Genomic DNA, 22299 nt, shown 5'->3' on the forward strand with positions numbered 1-22299 from the left:
TGCCGGGGAGCGCGATGAAGGACGCGGAGATGAGGAGGCTGTGGGCTGCCAACCTGCTCCGCGCCTCCTCCGTCGTCCTGACGGCCGTGCTCCCGCCTTTCCTCTGGGAGGGATTCACCGTTCTGGGAACGCACCTCGCGTGGCTCTCTATATGTGCGGTTTGTGTTAGTGCCCTTAACGTACTCTTGCACTTAGTCCTTAAACCAAATCTGTCTCCTAAGAGGAGTTCATTGACTCAGAAGGTAAGATTTTTATTCTTAAATCGCTACCAGGCAGTGCAGGCGGGAAGCGAGTTCTTTCTCTGGATTAATCAGATGAGAAAGAAGACAACTTCTGGTGGTGAATTCTTGTTTTCCATGAATGAGTGTAGCACCTTTTAAAAATCAACTCTCCAACGTTTTCATGATGCCAGACTTTCTCTGCCTGTAAAAAGCCCGTTCACGTGAGCGATTCGGTGCCTTTCCCTGTCGATATGTTGTTGATTGTCGGCCCAACCGTTGCTCTTCCAACAGTTCTCATGGCAGCAAAAACCGGAATGGCTGCAGAAATCGATTCATAGTCCAGGCCTGACCTTTAGTGTTCCAAAGAAACACTTTTCACATGTATAGTTTTAAGTTTCTAATCACTCTAATGGAAGAGAAAAAGTTTCTAATAATTTTAATGGAAAAGAAATAATTTTTAGAATTTGAGACATAAGAGAGAGATTAGCTCGTTCCAATTCAAATAAAATTGGTACATTTTGAAAAATGACATGGAAAAGGTTTCAAATGGCCACATTTCCTTGAATAGTGAGATTTGCATGAATTTAGAAATTTGCATCTAAACCTAGGCAAAAATTTTGTAGGTACAGTTTTTAATGGGAGCTTTAAATATATGAATCCTGGTGAAGCAGGTTTGAACAGAGCAAATTTGGAGCAGCACACTGCTTCTTCAGGAGTGGGGGGATACAGCAGCGCTGTGAATGCAGGTGCATAGCCTTGCACTCCCAGGTTGCTGAGTCAGAGGAGGTTTAGTGCTCTGATGGGGAGGCTCTTAAACATTTAAGCAAACATCCCTGAAAGCAGCATCTTTGTATGCAAAGCTTTTGTGTAGGTTTGCTGACTGAAGGGGATATGAAAGGGCAGTCATTATGGAAAACAAGTATTTTAGCCAGCTGTGATTTAAAAATGTAGCAAGCTTCCTGTTCTAGGTGGGATTTCATTCTAGCCTAGCATAAGGAATAAATTTCCCTCAAAAAAAAAGTGTTCAAGTGAAACTATGGATTTCCTTTGGTGACCTGATCAGAACAGACCTAACCACAACTGTTTGTCAAGTGGCTGTGCTTCTATATGGTATAGTGAGTACCCAGAAACTGCTGCTTAAATTCGTAGAGTATCATGTGTTTTGCAGATACATAGAAATTCATGGACATTTCTCAAGTAGATTTAGAATTTAACATGCCACAATCAAAATGTAGCAGTTTTTATTTCATGTAATTTTAAGTACTGCATTTGATTCTGAATGTCTTTTTTTTTTTCCTCATATTACATATTTTCTTGCTTTGAAATATTGTTTCATTTTCCATGAGTGCTGCCTTTTAATGAATGGACATAACACTCAGATGTGGAACAGAAATGTAAAAATATCCAATAAAATTACCTCTGTTTGACTTCCAGTTACAGTTTTTGTATGTTTGCCTTACTATAATAGAGTGCATGAAAAAATTTTAATTAGAGTGTGATCACTTTTCATTAATTATTTCAGATCTTAAACATAGGGAAAACTGTTTTGAAATATGCCATGCTATGATACTGCAGTGAAATTAAAGAAATGAGTAGAGTACAATGTCAGTGATGAGATATAGATGCTGTTACTTATGTTCTCTTTTCTCCTGAAACGTTGTTCTGATATTTTATTGCTCTTTTTTTAGATATCCAGATTTCTAAAATGCTGTATATACTTTTTCATGTCTTGCATACTATTTCATGCGATTGTTGTTCTTTATGGAGCACCTCTCATAGAGTAAGTCAGAAGACCCTGCCTTTCTCTAAACATTTTAAGGGGCAGTTCTCCTTGCAGATGCTGGTATAAGTACTTGTATCATTCCTGGTACTACTGGAAGTTAAAGAATAAGCTCCTGGCTAGGGGAAGAAGGGTGGCTGGTTTGGGGTTTTATTTGTGGGTTTTGTTTTTTTTGTTGGCTGGTTTGTTTTTTTCTTTTAGAGGCTAGCTTTTATGATTTCTGTGTATTTGGAGATGCATTGTTCAGGGCAGTTAGAACTCCTTTTACTTTAATATTTGTATTAAACATACAGGTACAAACATTTTTCCAAATTTCACTTTGTCATTTTCCCCACAAGATTTGTAAATGGGCATCTTGCATATCTTTCCTCATTTTCTTATTAGAGTTTTCATTTTTAGGATTGAAAAAAAAAAAATAGAGGAGAGACTTGAAGCAGCCTGATTTCTGAGAGAGACTGAGTTACTAATTGGCATCATGTGGTTTCATGGTTGCATCAAGCTAGAAAAAATAAACAGAATCATGAAGTAAATATCCAAGTGTACTTCAATTCAGAACTCATGTTTTATGTGAATTTTTTAAACTGGCACTTTTGTCAGGCACTTAAAATAATTGTTGTGTTTTGGTCTTCACAGAGATAACAGGTAGCAGTATTCTTTCCATCTTTCTTTACTATTCTACAGAGTAAAAAGAAAATATTTTTTTCTACATGAGGTTTCAGAAAAGCATCCATGCTTTCACAAGTTGACTTAGAGGGTTGGTTTTTTCCTGCATCTTGGAAGTCTTAGAAAATCAGTGACTACCTCACTTAATTTTGTAATATTCTTTCTTTGTAGGTCAGTGGCTGAGACATTTTTGTTTGCAGTTCTCCTGTCTACCTTCACTACTTTACAGTGCTTGTGTATGCTGGGACCAAACATACAAGCATGGCTACGGGTGTTTAGTAAAAATGGGTAAGTTCTGTTCTAAAGCTTCTGATTTTACCTAGAACAGAAATGAACAGGATTGATGTAAACAATATAGCATGGAATTTTTTTGTGAAGAAAGGAAAACTTCCTGAATTTTGGGGATGTTTTTCGTATTTGTGATTGCAGGGTTCTGAAAGCTTTTCTGAAAAAGAAAATAGTTTTTTAGTTTGAAAGTATTGATTCAGAAACTGGCTGTTCATTTTGTATGTGTTTGAAGGAAGTCAAGTTTCAAACGCACATTTTAGGGGTGTGAAACCATTGTGCAGTCCATTATGGTGGTTGTCAAATAAAGAGGAGACCTGAGACTGAGCTGTACAGGCAGAATCTTGCACATGACCCCATAATACCTTTGTAAGCACAGCTTTTAAAGCAGGAATAACAAGCCAAAACAAACACTATTTTAATAGTATTTTTAACTTGAGCATAATGTTGAAAATTATACATCATTTACTGTGGTCATAAGTATGTAATCTTTACCCATGCTCTTTTTCAAATTTCACAGAAAGCTCTTTACAGTGTCAGAAGTTTTAAGCATTAATTTTTTTCAAGAGTTTGTTTAAAGTAAAATGAGCCTTTTAACCTCATTTTCACCTTTGAGACAGCCATGCCATTAGCATGGATCAAGGGTAATGTATTTTTCAGAAATATTCAATCTCTTCCATCTTTTTTCACTCACTAAATAACAGGATTGTTGAAAGACTGGAATGTGGAAATACAAAGAAAGCCCCACATATGCCTGAGATTCAATAAGATGTTAGCATTCACTCCCTTTTAATAAATAGGTTGTAAGGGTGATGTCTCATCTCAAAAGAAAGTGAAAAGCCATGTAACACTGCTGACCTATGGAGTTACTTTTGGTCTAAACTTCTGTAGAGGAGGACAAAAGTGGACTTTTTATAGTAGTTTCAGGTGTTGAGTTTTGGTTTATCTCAGTCCTCAGCTCACTGAAAAATATCTTGAATCCTTGTTCAAGTCAGTTAGGCTTGGGTTTTGTTTTTGTTTCTTTTTTCAGCGGAAGGTTTGAATAGACTTTACTAAAAGCATGGAGTTGTTTAGTCAAAACAAATCCTTGCTGGTTCACTTAGTCATCTTTGGAGGCTTTGCAGCTGGAAGTAATAGCTGAATTGTAACAGATGTTTGACAACAGTCTGTCTTTGGGCCAGGTTAGATTTTGAGTGCCTGTCAATTTCTTTCTAGTTTAGCTCGTAATGTTATTTCAGCACAACTATGGCATTGGAAACAGTTGTCTTGTTTTGACATTTTTGCTGTGACAACTTCTACATACTTCTTGGTGGTTAGCCATGTGATGGTATCTGAATAAAATGTGTGTTTAATAACAATGTGTGTTTATACTAACCTTGGAATGAAAGTAGACTACAAAGAAACAGTGTAGCAAAATTTTGTATGCATTGTAGCAAGCTGCCCTTTTAAAAATAATCCTCTGTTTTTTTTCATTTGACCTCACCATGGAGTTGGTTTAGGCGTGAGCTGAGTGTAGAGATGATGCATTAAAAGGTTATCCCTAACTTAGCCATGTGGAATGCTGTGGCACTGGTTGAATGGAGAAGGAGGATGGTTAGGCAAGATCCACACAGCTGTTTGCCTGGAAGAGTTTAGTGGGTTGCATTGCACTGGAACAGCAAGCTGGAAAGTCTGATTAGGCATATGGCTTAGTATGAAAAACAAATGTGTTCTAAAAATATCTGAATACAATTTAGACTTACGTAACCACTGGCACTTACTTTTGTTACTCTTCCTTGCCTGTGTAATAGTTGCAAGTTCAAAATGTTCTTGTGCCATTGTTTTTGCAGAAAGACTGGAAAAAGATATCTAGAAAAAAGAAAGTTTATCTTGAAATACCAAGTGTGAATAAGTAGCAGATGTTAATTACCTAGCCATTGCCTGGATAGCTTTCTGCAGTGTTTTAGGTGCTCTAGTGTGAAAATACTGCTGTGTGTAATGTCTTGTCATAGGACTATTCATAAAGTTACATTCAAGTAACTTGTATGTAATCTATTGCATCATAATAGCTATGGTACAACTGAGTCTGTCCAACTAAACTATTTGGGGGATAATCTTGCAAAATGGTTATTTTTTCCTGCAGAGATGTTTAGCTTTGCTTTTCTGCCTGCAGCACTTCAAAGTGCAGTCTCCACAAGTAAAATCACTTCTAATAAGGTTACTACAAAACCAGTCTTTAAGTGCCCATGCCTCTCAGAGGTGGGTTGTGTGTGCTGTCTCATGGGAACATGTCATTGGAGGCACTGCAGGCTGGTAGTTTGTGTTATGAACTTTGGGGGGTTGGTGGGGTGGAGGGGAGGTGGGGTTTGGTTGGGCTGGGCTTTTTTTGTATGCATGAAATGCAGCTGTAGCCCAGACAGAAATTTGCACGTGCTCCACGTTTTCAAACTGAGTACACTTTTGAATTGGAAATAACAATTTGATAGACCAAATAATGTTGTGGGGTTTTTTTTAAGTACTGTATTTTAAGAAATTTGAACAATTTGTTCTTACTCATATATTCATAGTGTATGTACACCTAGAATGCATGAGAAGAGTAAGCTTGTGCATTCCACATCATAAAAACTTCAATTCTAGATAGGCTGTCTGCAGGGCTTTTCACTAGTTCTGCATTTGGGAAGGGGTTGGCCCATGCCAGCTCTCTCTGGACTCTGTATCCTGACATCTGGTGTTGTGACTGATGTTGTGACACTGGTCATATGCCATCATGTGCTGCTAAGCAGATAGAGAGGGAAGTATAAGCTACAGAAAGGGTTGCTGGCACTAATGGAAGCAGGTGACTATTCTTTAAATGGCTTTTCATAACTGCTGTCTGAAATAGCCTCCTGCCTAAAAGCCCTTAAGAAATCAACTTTTCAATTGGTGTTTTTTATTGCTTCTTTTTGAGACTGTTATTTCAAATCACTAGATTGAGTAATTGAGTTGAAATTTCTGGTAAAATTGGCATTATAAGATGTCACCTGGGTAGGAAATAGATTTTATTTGAAGATTGCCAAAAATAGTATAAACCCAAACATTTAGGGCTCCTTCCAGTTTTCATTTCACCTATTTTATCACTTGCTTGTGAACTGCATACTCTTACAGACTTGGGAATGTCCTTTGTAAAGGTAGGCATCATCAAATAATAAGTGCTGCTGAGTACTTCAGTCCTGCCACAGCCCAAAGTTACAGTTCTTGTCTGTACAGAAGCTGTCTTAGTAAATTATTTTATGTTAGCTAACCTCTTAATTCAAACATTATTTAAAACTGTATTTCACTGTATTATTTAAACGAGTTAAACTTTAGGCTTTAAAAGGCCTTTGTGCTACTAGTGATCATTTATTATCTTAAATATTGCTAGTTTTGCCTGCAAGATTATCTTAGTTGTAGTTTATTCATAGTTAAAAAATAAAGAAAGCAATGAAACTCAAGGTTTATAAATGTTGCTGCAGTTGTTAGCCACATACAAATGAGGGGTTAAAGAATACCTGCAAAAGTCCTGAGGGGTGATGTTCCACAAAGAGAAGAGAATTATCAAAGCACTGTTCCTTCAGGATGATGTTGGAGGCCAGGCTGGGCTGTATTTAAGTAACTGGTGTTCATGCTGCAGAGTGGTTGAAGCAGCAGCTCCACTGGTTGCCAGGCTACCAGGAGCTGTTCTTCACTCAGGCACTGTGCTTGGCTGATTCTGTTCTGCTGTTGGACTCAGGCTGCTGTCTCCATATGGTGCAGCAGGATGTGTCTAGACTTACCAGATAAGATGTCTGCTGGGCTACAAATGCACCTCACTCAGTCCCTGCTATATTCTGCTGGCTCTTTCACTGCTTTAAGGCCGTAGTCAATGTTCTCAGGCTGGTAGGGTTGTGAATTGAAATGGAGTGTTCTGAGTTAAAAGGGATGGGGCTACTGGGGAAGAAACAGTTCTGCTCAAAATGGCAACACTGCACTGTAAATATTATAATCTGTATGGCCTTTATTTTGCAAACAATGAAAACTGTTTGCTTTACACTTGTGAGCCATTTAGTCGATAACAAATGCAGCAGTGAGTTAGCTGTGCTCAGGAGAAAAGTCAGGAGTTTTAGACTCTTCTAAACAAGGTGTAGTGTTAAAGTTCTCATGTCATGCAAGCTAAACAGCACATGGGAAGTTCAGTATTTACTATTCATCCTGTCTTCTAGCCAAAAAAATGCACATCTTTGTTTTTTCTGTTAGCTAAAGCTAGGTCTGTGTTCATAATCTGAGCTGTAGCAAACTTAAGAATCAGATCTCTTACTTTAATGGTTTGGAGCAGTGATTTCAGCCTTGTTCTCCTGCCTCAGAACTGTGCCCTGCTGTTTTCTGAACTTCTGCTGTTCTTGCTTCTTAGTTGGTACCAAGTACTCAAATGTTCATGGCTTGAGAAAAGCAAAGCAATCACTTGGTAGACTGATGATGGACAATAAGTACTTATCTGTTAAATAGAAACTCAGCTTTTCCAAAACTATTGAAGTCAGCAGTGGTAGAAGGTTATAAACGGAGAGAACTAAAGTCATTAACATCTCTTAAAGTATGATATGTGCCATGATCAGCAATCCAAGCTTCAGCATGCAGTAAATTTATCCTGTAGCCAGTGTACTGGAACTTGAATGCAGTGTTGCTGAAGTGCTGCAAGGTGCAGGTGACATTTATTTACAGTATTTCTTTTCAGTTGATGGAAATTTGCTTTGGAATATTCACACAGTGGATTTCTAAATTATTCAAACTGTCGTGGTCATCAAATAACAACATGTCTATAGCACAGAATACTTTGTGACTGTGCTTGGCACTGTATACACTCCCATGCTACCCTTTCATGTCTACTTCTCCCTGCAATGCACACAGGATCACTGTGATATTTTCATTTGCTCAGTCAAGCAGTTTCAAGTTCAATAGGATTATTTCCAGGTAAAATAAATAAGCTTTTGTAGTAAACATCTCAAGGGGGGGAAAAAAAATTCTCATGAATGTGTGGTATGGAAAGATTGTGATTACAGTTAAAATATGCAACTTGTAAATTACATGTAGTTTGTATCTTTCAGGAGAAACCTGCATGCTGTTTCTCAAACACAGGGATTTTTTTACCTATTGGTAGTCTCTAACATCTTGTGAGCAATCGGATCCAACGCTGACATGGTAACTTGCTGCTGTTGAAACCTTGTAACGTGCTGTTTTCACAGAGCCATGTCTATCTGGGAAAGCAGTCTACAGATTACTACCATCTGCAGCATACTTGGAGCTTGGTTTGGAGCATTTCCTATTCCTCTGGATTGGGATCGGCCTTGGCAGGTTAGTGTGTACACACCTACCATAAATATTCATTTTCTGGATACACATGACACACAAAATTGCTCTGAGACTGTACAGGTGTATTGGACTTGGTCACAAGCTGTTCCTAGGGGGTTATACCAAAATTTTAAAAGCCATTGGAAGCATCTGTGCTTACCGTGTAAGGATGTAAAATGCAAGAATTTCACCTCTATTTTGAATATTTTTTTGTTATGGATTTATGAGTGTCTGCTGCATGAAAATTTTATCATGAAGTAGAGCTGGAAGTATTTTGATCAGAAGCTAGACAAGCAAGAGGAGAAACGTGAAATGATGAAGATGGCTCCCAGGTTTGTCTGCCTTCAGTCTGGTTGCTTTTGTTTATGGGTAAGGAAGGAAAGATGCTCTCCTAGTGTTTTAGTTCCCCTCTGTCTTCCATAAAAGCACTTAACAGAATGCATTTTAAAAGGATTTGGATTGATTTGTGGAAATGGTGTGGCCGAAGCACTGTACTAAAAACTCGCCTTCTGATTTCAGAGGAAAGCAAGTGGTAGCTTTGTAGTTGCATAATAAAAAAATGTGAAGCTGGCATTGCAGAGTCTTTCTACATTCAAAAGTCTGTGCAATTTCCTTAATGTTTTTGTTGACATGGAGAAATTATTCCATTAAACATAATTTGTCTGCAATTGCTATAAAATGATGTCACTAGTAACACTTTTTCCTAAATGGCCTCAGTGGATATTTTTTTTTTCCTCAGATTAGCAAACTCATTCACTCTCAGCTGAGTAGTATCTACCAAGCCTGTTCTTAAACAGATGGTTTCAAAGGTTTATTGCAGAAATTAGTGTAACAGGCAACACACTTTTCTCACTGTAGAGACATTGTGGCTTCCAGCTGCAGTGGAAATTTGTCTTCCATACATAACTTAACAGCCTGCCTTTAGGCCACCAGCCTTTCTTTAAAACAGGGTAGTGAGATGTTAAAATTTCTTTTTTAAAAAGTAATAGAGCAGTATGTTAATACTTTTCAATATATCAGGGTTTTATTAAAACTCCAAAACCACTGGGTTTTACTCTTGCAAAATGTTTCACCAATAATTTGACACAGGTATGTGTTGGCACTAGTTAATTAACGATGGACATGAATGTAACCCAAAAATCAAGGGATTCATTGAAATGCAGTCTCTTACCTTCTTGCAAAGTTTTATTCTCTTTCCTGTTCCAATGAGAAGCAAGCATTTTTTTCTTGCTCAGCTAGGATTTTAAAATGGCATGTCACATCTGGAAAGTTTTATTTTATTCCTCACATCTCAGACCTTGTTAATAAGTTGCATATAAAAAAAAATTCCACATTTTATGCACCAATGACGTAAAGAAAACTTAGTAATTAAGTCAGTAGGCTCTGATTAACAAAACTAAGACACCAGTAGGTTAAGACAGATATTTCAGTTAATTTTTTACTTTATTTGTCCATTCTTCCATCTCCACACAGCAGGAGACACAAGCTTGGCAATGGTCTGGCAGCTTTTTCCTGTTTGAAAACTTGCAATTGCAAGTCAATAAAGCCAAACATGACTGATAGAAGTTAAGCTTTACTATCTATGCTTAGATGTCTAAAAAGATCAGACTCCTCAGAATGATGAAGCATCTGCAGAAACCTCACATACAGGTCACTAGCAGTTTCTGGGCATAAGTGCTCCTTTAAGAATTCAGGCAGCAGCAGAAACTGGCTGCATTTCCTTCTTCCTCTGTCATCTCCACCCTCATGGGAGGAGGAAGTCAAAAATAAATATATAAATTTTCAGATTGTCCTGGCCAGCCATTTTCAAGTCATTGCTCAGGAAACACTCATTCTTAGTTCAGCCAAGCTGAGATAGATATGAATCAGGTTCTCTCAAAACACTGGACTTCATGCAACAATTGACATCAGTCTTTCTAACCCCACTGAGCACGATGGATTCAACAGCACAGGTGTTGAGTTACACATAGCAGCTCTGCACTGCTCTCAGAAATCTTGAGAGCATTTCTGTTGTTCTTCAGAAGTTCACTGGGCACATGCAATGAAGCCCCTTTTTGCAAGAGCATTCCTTTTGCTACCTGATGTCAGGTGATTACAAAACCTCATAGTAGATTCTTTCACTGTAGCAATGAAAGAAGAGATGCTTTCTGTGTTGTCTTCAGCCTAAGGTAAGAAAAAGAAGAATGGCCCTCATAAATGATTCTGCTGTTGTGGCCAATCTGCTCAGTTTGGGAAGAAAACCTTCAGTACCCATTGCATATCTCCTGAGTGACTGATCTAACCACTGACTTACTGAACATAAAAATACCTGTACATAATGCAGAAAGAGTTTCTTTATTAAAAAAAAAAAAAAAATAAAAATTGCCCTCAAGAGACATGGGCTGTCAGTGTTTTGTACAGAATCCAATCCAGTTGGTGTGCTTACAGGAACACCTACAGACTACCTCCCAAGCAAGGTCTGAAAAAAATCATGTAGATCTTAATGTAGGCTTACAAAGTAATCAGAGCCCAGTCAAAACAAAATCACTTCTTACTTCATGAACAGAGTACTAAGCTGTCATGTTTTTGACATCAGCTGTTTCTCATATTAGCCTAAAAGCAGAGATCTTTTTGACAATTGCAAAGGGTAAATCCAAAATGGCAATTTTGGATTTACCCTTTGCAGAGTGGAGTATGTTAAAGCCACTTCTGTGAAGTCACTTTTGTTCGTAGAAGTGGCTTCAGCTGAAAATGGCCTGTAGTCACTCAGCTGGAGTACACAAGAGATTGAAGGAAAGAAAGAGCACTGAAGATGCTGGAATTCCAGCAGAGTGTTAGAAAAAGCTGCCTGCACGTTTCTGTACAGCAGCTGCTGTGTGAATTGCCACACTGACACATACGGGCGCTCCTCATCTCACTTTGTGGCTGCTTTGTGACCTTCAAAGAAAAACCAATTGAGGGCACTATTAGGTTCATTTTTTGCTAAACTATTTCCCAGTCCTTAGCTGTCTGTATTGAGACTAGTATCTTTTCCTGCAATCTTAATAAAGGACTGAAAAATTATATGGTAGTCATCCCTTTACATCATGGTTGAGATATATTGGTAGAGGCTGAGAAGTCTGTAGTACTGTTACCTGTATCTTACCTGATCAGAGTATCAGATGTCACTCTATCCTGTATATCTGTCACTAGAATTTGTTTCTACTTCAAGTACTTCAGACCTCTGTGGAGTAAGCTTGGTATGATATTCATCATCAGGAGTTCCAACTCGTGCTAATGACTAAAACCAAAATGCTGTTTCATCCTGAGTTATGAATAAACCAGAGAAAACATACTGGTTCTTTACACATACCTCCCGTGACACTCAACAAAACCAAGATAAATACAGATGTCTCAGAAAATCTTCACTTTATTTTCCATGTTTATATTTGAAAAATATTGCATACAGGGGACGTTCAGACTAGCAGGCCTCTCTACATTTAAAAATAATAATGGAAAATGCATTTTTTAGCATACAGTAGCATTTATGCTGAGTAAACATTACTTACGAGGAACAGAATATTGTTTTGGAAATAAAATTACATCAATTATCTGAATTATATTTCAGAATAGTACTGAAAAATATATAAAGCATTTCTGTTAGAAGTATAAAATATATTGCTGGAATTCAGTTGGTATCCTGATGATTCATTGCTTTTCATTATTCTGTTGTTCTTCAAGTAGTTTTTAAACTTAATTTGTCTATGCCTATTGTCCCTCTGCTCATTTCCAGAAAAAGTTATTTTGTAGCTATGCAGAACAGTTGGTCAGGGAGGCCTCTTCTATGGTTGTTCTTAGCTACAGGTCTGCAGAATTGAGCCCACCTCAAAGGTAAAGACAGTCTACTTACAGGAATGCAAGGTAGTCCCTACAATAGTTATGTTTCTGCATTTAAAAAAATAAAAATTAAAAAAAAACCACACCAAACACCCCCCAAAAAAAACCCAAAACAAACAAAAAGCCCCCACAAAAAAAACCAAACCACTAAACTTTTCAGTACTTACTCTGCAGCACATTTCAATTTATTATGTCAGATTATAGAATAATTTTGCCAGTGTTTCGAGATTACTGTATAATGCTTTAAACAATTTTTAAAATTGTTTGTAACACATAATTATGATTGTTTATCAGGCTATTGTAGATGATGCTCCAAAGGTTGAGAGTTCTATATCCATCTCCACTTGCCTCTAGCCCTTTGATGCACAGTGGGTACAATTAGCTGGAGTTTTAGCAAAGAAATAGAAAATAACTTCCTTTGTTACAGTTGCTCGATTTTTTTTTTCAGATTGCCTATTTCAGGTTGATGGTGTACTTTTAATAACCACATGATTAGGTTCCTGGACTTGTGTCACCTGAGAAGTGGCACCTTAAAGCACACCACCACTGAAACAGAATTTAGGTGTCACTAACTACGAGAAGCAATTTCGTTGCAGAACAAGATGGTGCAATTAAAGACCAAAACAATATCAGCACACTTTCTAGGTGGTAGAACTGTTATTCTAGACACCCCATTCATCACTGACAACAACTGAATTTTGGAAATTGTGAAGTTCCTCAGTTTACTGCACGTTTTGATCAGACTTCTACATCACGTTCCTGGGTTTACTGTGTGCATGCCCACCCCTCAGTCTGAGTTTTTCGTAGCATAATTTTGATCCCTTGTACCTGTTACTAAAGATAAAAGCAACTTTGAAAAAATATTCTGCCTACAGTGTTTTCATATAATTAGGTAAAAGTGAAATTAATGTGTTCCCACTTCATACTGGATACTGCAAACATAGTAGGTAGTGCTGATAGAACTCAAATTTGAGTCAATTGACTGCCATGTAATTTAGCCCAGATAATTCTCAGACACTTGCAACCTGAAAAGTAATCTGGAGAACTTTGGGTACAGTCCTTGATAATTACTCAAGTAAGAGGAAATAGGACTATAAATTTTCACACTACTTTGTTATTCTTAGATCAGTTTCCTTCTTGTATTTGCTTTTGGACCTACTACCAACTGTGAAAGTTTTGTTGTAAAAGAAGTTCCTTTTATGTGAGTAGAAGGGATAATAGCCAGTGTTTGAGTTTTGTTGTTGTTTGTTTGTTTTTTTAAAGGAGGTAGAATCTTGTTCCACTTGAGTGTGGTTATTGTTGTTTATTTAATGATATGTTTTCTTATTGTAAACCTTAATGGTGAGATCAAAGGCAGTTACACTTGCTATAACTTTAGAACACAAATCCACAAAACCAACTCCTAGTTACAAATGGCAGCCTGAAAAAAACCTCACACTTTTTTCTTAGCATGTGCTTGTCAACACACACATTCTGTACAATGTGATAAGACACTTTTAGTTACCATGGGCATGCAACCAAAATAGACTAAAGGCATGTAATGAAAATTTTAAGACAGTACAGACTAAACAATCAGGAATTTAAGGCATGTTAGAAACAGGGAGGGAAAATAATTGTGCTCGTTTATTTAATTTTAAAATGAAACAAAAATTATTACATAGCTTTCTAATTGACAGTCAGAAATGAATCTTTTGAAATACTAAGCATACAAAAAACATTGGAGTTTAGGACTAGGAGAAAAGCACACATCTAAAGAATGGGACCAGTTTACTAAAAATAAAAAATAAGTACAATAGATTGCCCCACCATATTTGCATTTGTGTAATCCAAGTTCCAGCAGGTAGCTGCTTACCTTATAGTATCTGTAAAAACTTTATTAGGGTGTTGGTGCTCTGGCTTTTATGTCTAAGTAATTCCCATTGCATGGGACATGAGTTACAGACTTGTAATAGATGACACAAGTGTCATGCAGCCAGAATTGTGGTGTACCTGGCGACATGCATAGTACAGCAGAGCCAGATACCTTGCTGGGATCCTGCAACATGCTCTGCTTTCCATGCAATATGCTAAGCATCCTCCCATCAGCTCACAGGCACTCTAAACAGCTCCAAGAAAACTACCTCCTTTGTGTCCTGAAAGGCTCCAAATTCCTATTTGGAGTCATTTCTCTTAAAATGAGTTCTAATATTTGTACTAGAAACCATGTAGTTCTGCAGGATCTATTAAGCTAGCCTAAAGGAATCTCTGTGAAGTCCTATCACTGCTGCCAGATGACAAGAAAAGGCAAAAAGAAAAACAAATAGCAGAAGTCGGGATTGTTTTGCAGTAGCCACTGGCTCAGGCTCTGTCCTTTAAAATGCAGTTTTTGTGCTTGTTAAGCACATAGGTGGAGATTGGTTTTTGCCAAGCTGCTGTTCAGATTCCTGGTAATCATACACAGGTTGTGCAAACTGCCCTTTTCCACATCCATTTGCCATGCAGACCGGCTCCTGCATTAGGCTGTGAGGACAGCAGCTGATGCCTCCCAGCCCTGCCAGACAAGACAGGCAAGGCTTTTCATGACAGTCTCCTGAAGTTCAGAACGTTCTGTCCTGTCTCCCACACCCCTCACCCTTTTCTCTCCAGATCATCCTTCTTCCTCCTCAAAAACAGCGCAGCTAGGCAACGTTGCCTCACGTCTCATTCCCGGACTGCTGGCCCAGCTTAGCGACGTTGCCTAACATCTTATTCCCCTGCTGCTCACCCAGCCTAGACATGACTTCAGTACTGCAGTAGGATATGTCAGCTTCCTCATGGCAGAAGGGAGCATAAAGTAGGAGAGACTAAGCCAAGCATTTCTCAGGGGCTAAGAGGGGTGTATTACAAGTTGAATACTTAAAGCAAGTGGAATAGAGTCTCTTAGAACAGGCAGACAGGTATTAGATGCTTAGATTTTTATAATTTAGAGGCAGTCCATACCAGGTCAGGGTAGCTAAATCAAGTTTAAGAGAGAATATGAAGGACAGGGCAAAAGCAGACTGATCAAGCAAGTAAAATTCATTTAAAAAGGTCCAGCAGAAAGTGACTGGGTCTCAGAAAAATGAGGCCAGCAGCTAATGCAAAATAGAGCACTGCACTTTCATAGACAGACAAAAAGCACCTGCAGGGCCTGTTATTTTAGTGCAGCTGATGTGCTTAGGAGACATCTTCATCTGTCTTTGATAACTTGCTGCTTTAGATAGATCCATGGGTGCGTCTGGCTGTATGTAGGCTACAGGCCAGCAGTCAAGAATAAAACTAGACAAGTGTAAAACTAGTATCATCACCTGTTTGTTAGGTTTTTTTGTTCGTTTGTTTTTGTTGTGGTGTTTTGATTTTTTTTCCCCCCTGCCCTGAAGGTTAGAGAAAATAGCATAAGGACTGCAACACTTTCAAGTCCAGGCTTTTAACTCCTGTGCTTAAAGGAGATTTCAAAATGCCAGTCAAACTGCCTTCAGAACTACTTTGGGCCATCTGACCAGCATAATACGAGTGAGTACCTGGCCTAGTACCCTTCTGTTCTATGCCACTATAAAGGATGAGGTGGTGTTTCTTTTCACTCCATCTCACTGTCTATGAATGTCTCTCTCATAGAAAGTGAGATGGAGTCTTTACCATTTCTTCCCTTTGCCAGTTGCCATTGGTGAGGGTTGGATTTCAGAGGCCAGAGACTCATCTCTTAAGTGAGACAGCCTGAAACTTCTGTAAGGTAACACTGATTTTTAAAAAGCAAAGCAAAACCGAATGGTTTGGAAGACAGAGGCATAACTACTAATAAATGTTACAGCACTATTGAAAAACCATGTTCCAAGTTGCAGTTCAGTCAGGGAAAAGAAGCTACAACAATCATAGAGATCCTTTTAATCGTACCAACAATTGCTCATATACACAAAATACCAAAAGATACAGGGTCAGTGGGTCACTGGGGATATTGAGTCTCTAATTAAGCAAACATGAAAAATGCAGAGTCCAACACCTACCTATACTTATGGAAAGCATATAGGCAACTACAGATTCACCTAATGTAGGTAAAATTTAATGAGGAACATTTATCAGTCAGAACTTGATTTTAAAAGACCACAGTTATGAAGCCTCCATCCATAGTTTTGTGGATATCAGAGTGGTATTTGACTTCATCAGCATATGAGAAAGTACAACTCCTGTTCCAACTGAACATTAGTGAGTGAGCAGCTGAGGTTGCAGGGACTTTTTTATTGTTTTGTCCTTTAGACGTGTAATATGCAAAATGCTAGAAATAACTTAATTACATTTCATCTAAAAGTTGAAAAATCCACCTGAAGCGTAAGTTTAGCCAAGGCCACAAACTCATTTGAGTTTTAAATATACATAATATCTTACCATGCCAAAGGATCTCAAGGCTTTTTATAGGAGATCTGCAATACCACTGTTGAATGAATGAAAGCAAGCAAGTCTTTGGTTTGAGAGGCAACAGGAAAAGTATTCAGCAACAAAAAGAAGTAGCAGAGACAGAATGTCCAGAAATGGAAGAAGGGAACAAGGTCAATAAAGAGTACCTAAGGCACCTTGTTTATAGTCATCTTTGCTACACTCCTTAAGACCTCCAAATAATATATAAAACTGCAAATGCTAAGGAATGTGAAGATGAAACAGCAGAGGACAAAATACTTTACTCTTATTCCTAGTTAAAATTCCCATGTTAAAAGGATGTGAATAAATGTGTTCTTCTACATGATAATGAAGAGTCAGAAAATGAATTAATAGAGGAACCAGTATCATTCAGAGTAAGTTCATTAGATAATCATGAATTGCAGGTGAAAATGAAGTAGAAAAGAAGGCTGGACACTAAGCTGTGGATATTTTCTTTAATGTCTAGTGCATTTCTCTGTCTCAAGTACTACAGAAGGTGAGAATACCCCCTTCATTTAAAGATTTAAAAGAATGGGAGAGTGCAGTCTGCACTCGCTTCAGGAACATGCACTGTGCAGCAGGAAGTGCAAAACTGTCCTTGCAAAAAAAACATATAAAAAGGAGAATTTTGAAGAGGGATGGGAATTAATTCATTTTATTCTATAATAAATGCTTTTAATCAACCACTTAGTTGAAAAACTCGTCCAATGCAGTGTGTAATTGACTAGTAATGTAAGCTACATCTGAGGATAGACTGGTTAAGTTTTGTTTTGGCCACTCCTCCCTGCGAGTCAACACCAATTAAAAAAACCAAAGGGGGGGGCAGCGGGAGAATCCCATTTGTTCTTTGCCTCAGTACCAGATGTCTTGTGAAAGTGAGTCAGCTCTACTGACTCAGTTCCCTGTTCTTATAGGAGGAAATAGAGCTTACAATTAAAGCTCTCTTTACCATAACTGGCTTACTTGATGTTTGCTGAACTGCACGCAAGACAGTCAGCCAGTTTCCAAATTTCTGTTCCCTCCCTACTGCTATCCAGAGGGCAATTCGTCCCTTTGCCTACTTTTCAAGACAAAAAATTAGAAGGGAAAACCCTCTATCCATCTCAGTCTCTGGCCTTACTCCAATATTAGTTCATTTATACACACCTCTAGAAGTTTCAGAACACTGTAGAAATCGCCAGGAAACGTGGAGGTTTCTACCCACGTGCAGCAGAACAGGGAGTCAGGCTGGAGGAACACTTCAGGGGATGTAAAGACTTCAAAGTTTTTTCACATCATTTTGGGACTATCGAACTAAAGCCTGCGATACCGAGAAGCCTGGTTACATTTTAATGCATATTAATTAAAACCTGTACAACAGCATTTAGTGTTCACGAAGATGATGGTTACACTTTTGGCATTTGTAGGAAAGCACGTCAAGCTTTAAGGTAAGGTAAGACTGTCCTGTCGTTCTATACCTAGATGACGCTGAGAATTTGTGCTCACGAAGTACAGACAACCACAAACACTCTCCTGACTGTCTGTGTTTCCCTTGTGTTCTCCCCTCAGGTATGGCCCATCTCCTGTTCCCTCGGAGCTACCTTTGGCTATATGGCTGGTCTCATTATTGCACCTCTGTGGATACACTGGAACCGGAAGCAGCTTACATACAAAAGCAGATAACTGGAGCAAAGAGAGACAAGGTATTTCTTTGTGCAGATTCCATACAGACTGTGCAAAAGTTGGTTGGGTTTTTTTTTAATATATGTATATATATATATATATGTATAGTCAAAGCAGAAGACTACCCAAATTCATTTAGAGTATTTCAGGCCAAGCATCTCCACTCAATAAAATCCTATAGATGCTGTTTCAGCGTGGTGCAGTTTTTGCTTCCTCTAGACTATGTAACCCTGAGAGATTGTACCTTCCAGTCTGAATAAAATATTTGTAACAGATGTGGTGGCTTCTTATTACAAGTCTGTTGAGTTTGATTTTATTCCTGTGCATTTCACGGTTTGTAGAAGGCAGAACTGTAGTTTTAGCTTTCAAACCTGTGACAAGTTCACTGTGTATTTAATGCATTGTATTTGAATTCAGTAGAATTTCACAGTAAGCCTGGCCATTGTCAAACATATCTCACGTGATCAAACAGCAGTTTATGCATCTTGAGCCTATTCTCTTCTTCACTGTGTGTTTCTTTGGAGTTAGAATGGCTATAATAGCTTCATCAAAAACGGTCTTCAGTCCTTTCTGTGTTAAAGCTGAACACTCCACATAGCAGTAGGCTCCTATCTGTCAAGAAAAGAAGTTAATTCAATAGCCATAGATTTCATCTGTTCGGTTCCATCTGTGCACTTCTGCAGGATTTTGGTTTTTTTTTCCTATAGTGACACCACAGTGTGGTGTAGAAAAGTTATCTGTATATGCAACCCCCTGCAGGAGAAAACATTTGTCTTTCAGCCAAAGATCTGCAATGTATTTAAGCTGCTTTAATTCATAAAGGAAGTAATTTAAATAACTCTTTGGATTGGCAGTGGGGTCCTCAGGTATTTTTCGTAACTTAACAGCAAAAAAAGCATGACAGAATTATATGACCAATTTGTATTTAAAAATTAAGGTATCTGTAAGTACATAAACAAAGTGTCCTGACAAGCATTAGCCACACAGTGTGTTACAAGGTAGTTCAGCATTCTCAAATAATTTCTTGGAAGATGCTTCCAGTGTTTTGCTTGAGCAGCTGAGGTCCCTTCCAGCCTCAACCCCTCTGTGATTTTAATTATCTCTGACTAATGCATATGCAGTCTTTATAAGTCAGAACCATTACTAACACAGAAGTGCTATTGCACTGGTCTTCTTGTTACCTGTATTCAACAATTAGTAAATATTGTTAACTGGTAACTAGCCATAAGGTTTCATACATTGACTGCTAAAAGAAATGGGCAAAGCAGGCAAAGAAAAAGACAAAGGGAAATAGGGGGTTTAGTTTCTTTGCTACTTGGTTTCCTTTAGAAGTGTCCAGTTTACCTCTTTTGCTAACTTCTGTCCTTGCTCCACAGATATGGGCTTCTCTTTCATATCATTCAGTCTTGACAATGTTTTTGGGTCATCACGAAGATCAATCTAGCAAGAAAGATTGCAGTCACGTTGGAATACTTTTTCTGAACAAAAATCATCAGGCTAACCTCTTTCTAGAGCAGAATTATTTATTTAATGGACTGTTAAGTGTATAAAAATGAAGTCATGTCATGACTCAGATTGTGGACCCTTCCTGATCCAACAGCCCTCAAAATTAAAGCTGTAAACTACTACCTTTAATCTAGAAGAAACAAACATTTATTGTGTAGTTCAGCTCTTCAGTTAGGTGTGATCATCTCAGAATACCAGAATGTATACCCAGCAGAGGCAGAAAGATTAACCCAAACATAGTATCAACATCTGGGTCACTTTCTCATTGATTCCCTGCACACAAAAAGCAAGCAATTGTCTTATTTCTCCCCTTGCTCCTCCGCTTCAGCAAATATTGGATATGACCAACTGTTGTAGACCCCAGTGATTCCAGTAATGTGGGCATGAACAGACCATTTTATTCCCTAAGTCACAAGATTTTGTAGCAAGTCACATGGAGAGATGCAGCCAATCTTGACACCCTGTTTACAATGCATTATTTTAACAAAATGTGGTAGCTCATTAGGGACCAACAGAGATCCAGGGTTTTCTGCCACATGTTAGGGTTGTTCCTCCAAAATCGTCCTGCTCAGGTCCTGTTGGGCCTGAACTTCCAGCCCAAAGAAAACCCGTCATACAATGATCTGAATGGTTTACATAAAGTAGAACAGAACCAGATATACCTGTGTTCCTACTAGTAAAAAGGGAACATTAGGTGCATATTCCTTCAACTCCGGTACCCACTCTTCCTTCACATTTTGAAATGAAGCAGGGTTTACCACTGAGAAGCAGATAAGGAAGACATCGGTCATAGGATAAGATAAAGGTCTCAGACGATCATAGTCTTCCTGAGAAAGAAAAATTCTGTTATCGGCAGTACTAAATTCTTGCTTGTATTTTGTTAATTTTTAACAGTTCTACTCAGAAACTAAAAATCCCATTTCAGGAATTCTGTTGCAACCAGCTTCCTGAGTGTTTCTCTGAACTACTCCAGGTTAGTTAGTGTGGCTGCTAGAGCAAAATCTGCATATGGGGGAAAGTGCATACAGACACAAGTATATTTTAAAGTGTGTTCATACTGATGGAGAACTTCCTTCTGTACGAGCATATACAGAAGACCACCCTTCAGAAAGTTTATCAAAGGTCAGCGTTTGTTTGACCAAAGAGAAATATGGAGATGGGACTGCTATAGAGCCACCCAGGTTATACAAAGCTAGGCTAGTTTAAGGCTATTGAACACACTTAAATGTTCTCTTTTGGATCACATCTAGAGGTGATATTTAAGGCCCTCCTTAGATTTTTCTCTCTGTCTCTTAGATACCTCACCGTCCTCTTGCCAGTGCTCAGGGCAGGTGAAGTTAAGGATCAAAAGAGACCTCATGTGTCCAGACTCTGCTTTTGGTAAGCAAGCCAAACAAAGAGCAGGAAGAACACAAATGATGCATCAAGAACACTACCAGGAGAACACTAATGCCCTTTTGGGGGGGAACTTAGTGTGAGAAGTTTATTATTTGGGTCATTTAGAGCCATAGCATTTGAAGGCACCAGTTCTACTGCCAAGGCATAAAAGATCATGGCAACAGAAGTACCTCAAGTGCTGTCCCTGTTGTAAAACAGTTTCCTCTAGCAGGAGGGAAAGCAAATTTTGCTGTATTTTTTAACTAAGGGCAGAAAGGAACACGCCCCAGCTTCTCTCTGCATGGCTTCCTTTGCTCTATGGCAGTGAACCAATCACTTATCATGCCTACCTTAGGCTTTGTTTTTTTTTTAATATAGACAACTAAGACAGAGCCCAGACACTGCACAGACAGTGAGGAATGCTGGTTTTATGCCTTCTCTTCCACAATGAACACCAGTTTATTATGGCTGCTGCAGCAGCCTCCCTCTTACCCATGTAAACTCCCCACCTTAATTAAATCTGACAAATATTGGAACAATTTGTTCATTAAATGTAAAGACAGAAATGTCATTCAACTCCACGTTTGAAATGAGCCAGAAAATTAAATTTTCGTTTCCTCAGCAACAGCCACATTGCCAGATTATTAACCTGTAATTGCATCCCCCAAAAAAGCCTTTCACTAATTGATTGTTAAATTTTAAAGATGGCATCACCAGAATTTCAGAAAACATGAGAACTTCATCAAAACAGCTTCTGCCAGACCCATCTTTTCTTTTGGAAGTCAACAGCTATGGGAAGAGGGCTGTTATCCTCATCATGAAACAGAAGAGGCAAGCACTGGAGGACACTGCACTAGCAAGGAGGTTACCATTGGCCAGTACTCTTCAGTGTCTAGTTACACAATATTATTATTTGGCATCAGAATTCTCATCTGCTATTTTGATTACACACTCTACTGCCAGTCAGTCTTGCATACTCTACAGTTTTGTCAATAAGCTGTAAACATGGGCTCCGAATTTCATAGCCACAGTAACTGACACCAGTGTGAAACTACAACATTTGACAGGCCTTTTTGAATATCAGTTGTTTCCCTGCTACTGTCAGGCTCCTATCATCATTCAAAAGAAAAATACAGTAACTGTCTTCTCCACATCTGTGGACATTCATCATAGAAGCAGAAATAACGTTAAGAACATCTCAACAGCAACTTGAAACTATTCAAC

General features: G+C 38.4%; 2 protein-coding genes across 3 annotated transcripts; one reads left to right on the top strand and one right to left on the bottom strand.

Moving 5' to 3' along the window:
- Positions 1 to 14: 14 nt before the first annotated feature.
- Positions 15 to 19689, top strand: PIGF (phosphatidylinositol glycan anchor biosynthesis, class F). Of its 2 annotated transcripts, XM_008940730.1 has the most exons (6): positions 15 to 242; positions 1910 to 2001; positions 2836 to 2952; positions 8163 to 8271; positions 18079 to 18212; positions 19569 to 19689. In XM_008940730.1, the coding sequence occupies exons 1-5, from the start codon at positions 15 to 17 to the stop codon at positions 18190 to 18192; spliced, it is 660 nt and encodes a 219-aa protein (XP_008938978.1). In that variant the 3' UTR covers positions 18193 to 18212; positions 19569 to 19689. The 2 variants fall into 2 exon arrangements, with proteins under 2 accessions (XP_008938978.1, XP_008938977.1); XM_008940729.1 differs by lacking the exon at positions 19569 to 19689 and having other exon boundaries at positions 18079 to 18460.
- On the bottom strand, positions 18259 to 20576 carry RHOQ (ras homolog family member Q; the record flags this gene model as incomplete). The annotated part of the gene is made up of 3 exons (XM_008940731.1): positions 18259 to 18804; positions 19537 to 19632; positions 20361 to 20576. Coding segments are annotated over 3 exons (468 nt in total), but the record flags the coding sequence as incomplete, so codon positions are not given.
- Positions 20577 to 22299: the final 1723 nt, after the last annotated feature.

The sequence above is a fragment of the Merops nubicus genome, unplaced genomic scaffold (genome assembly GCF_000691845.1).
Source record: "Merops nubicus isolate BGI_N331 unplaced genomic scaffold, ASM69184v1 scaffold1345, whole genome shotgun sequence".
NCBI classification, from domain to species: Eukaryota; Metazoa; Chordata; class Aves; order Coraciiformes; family Meropidae; genus Merops; species Merops nubicus.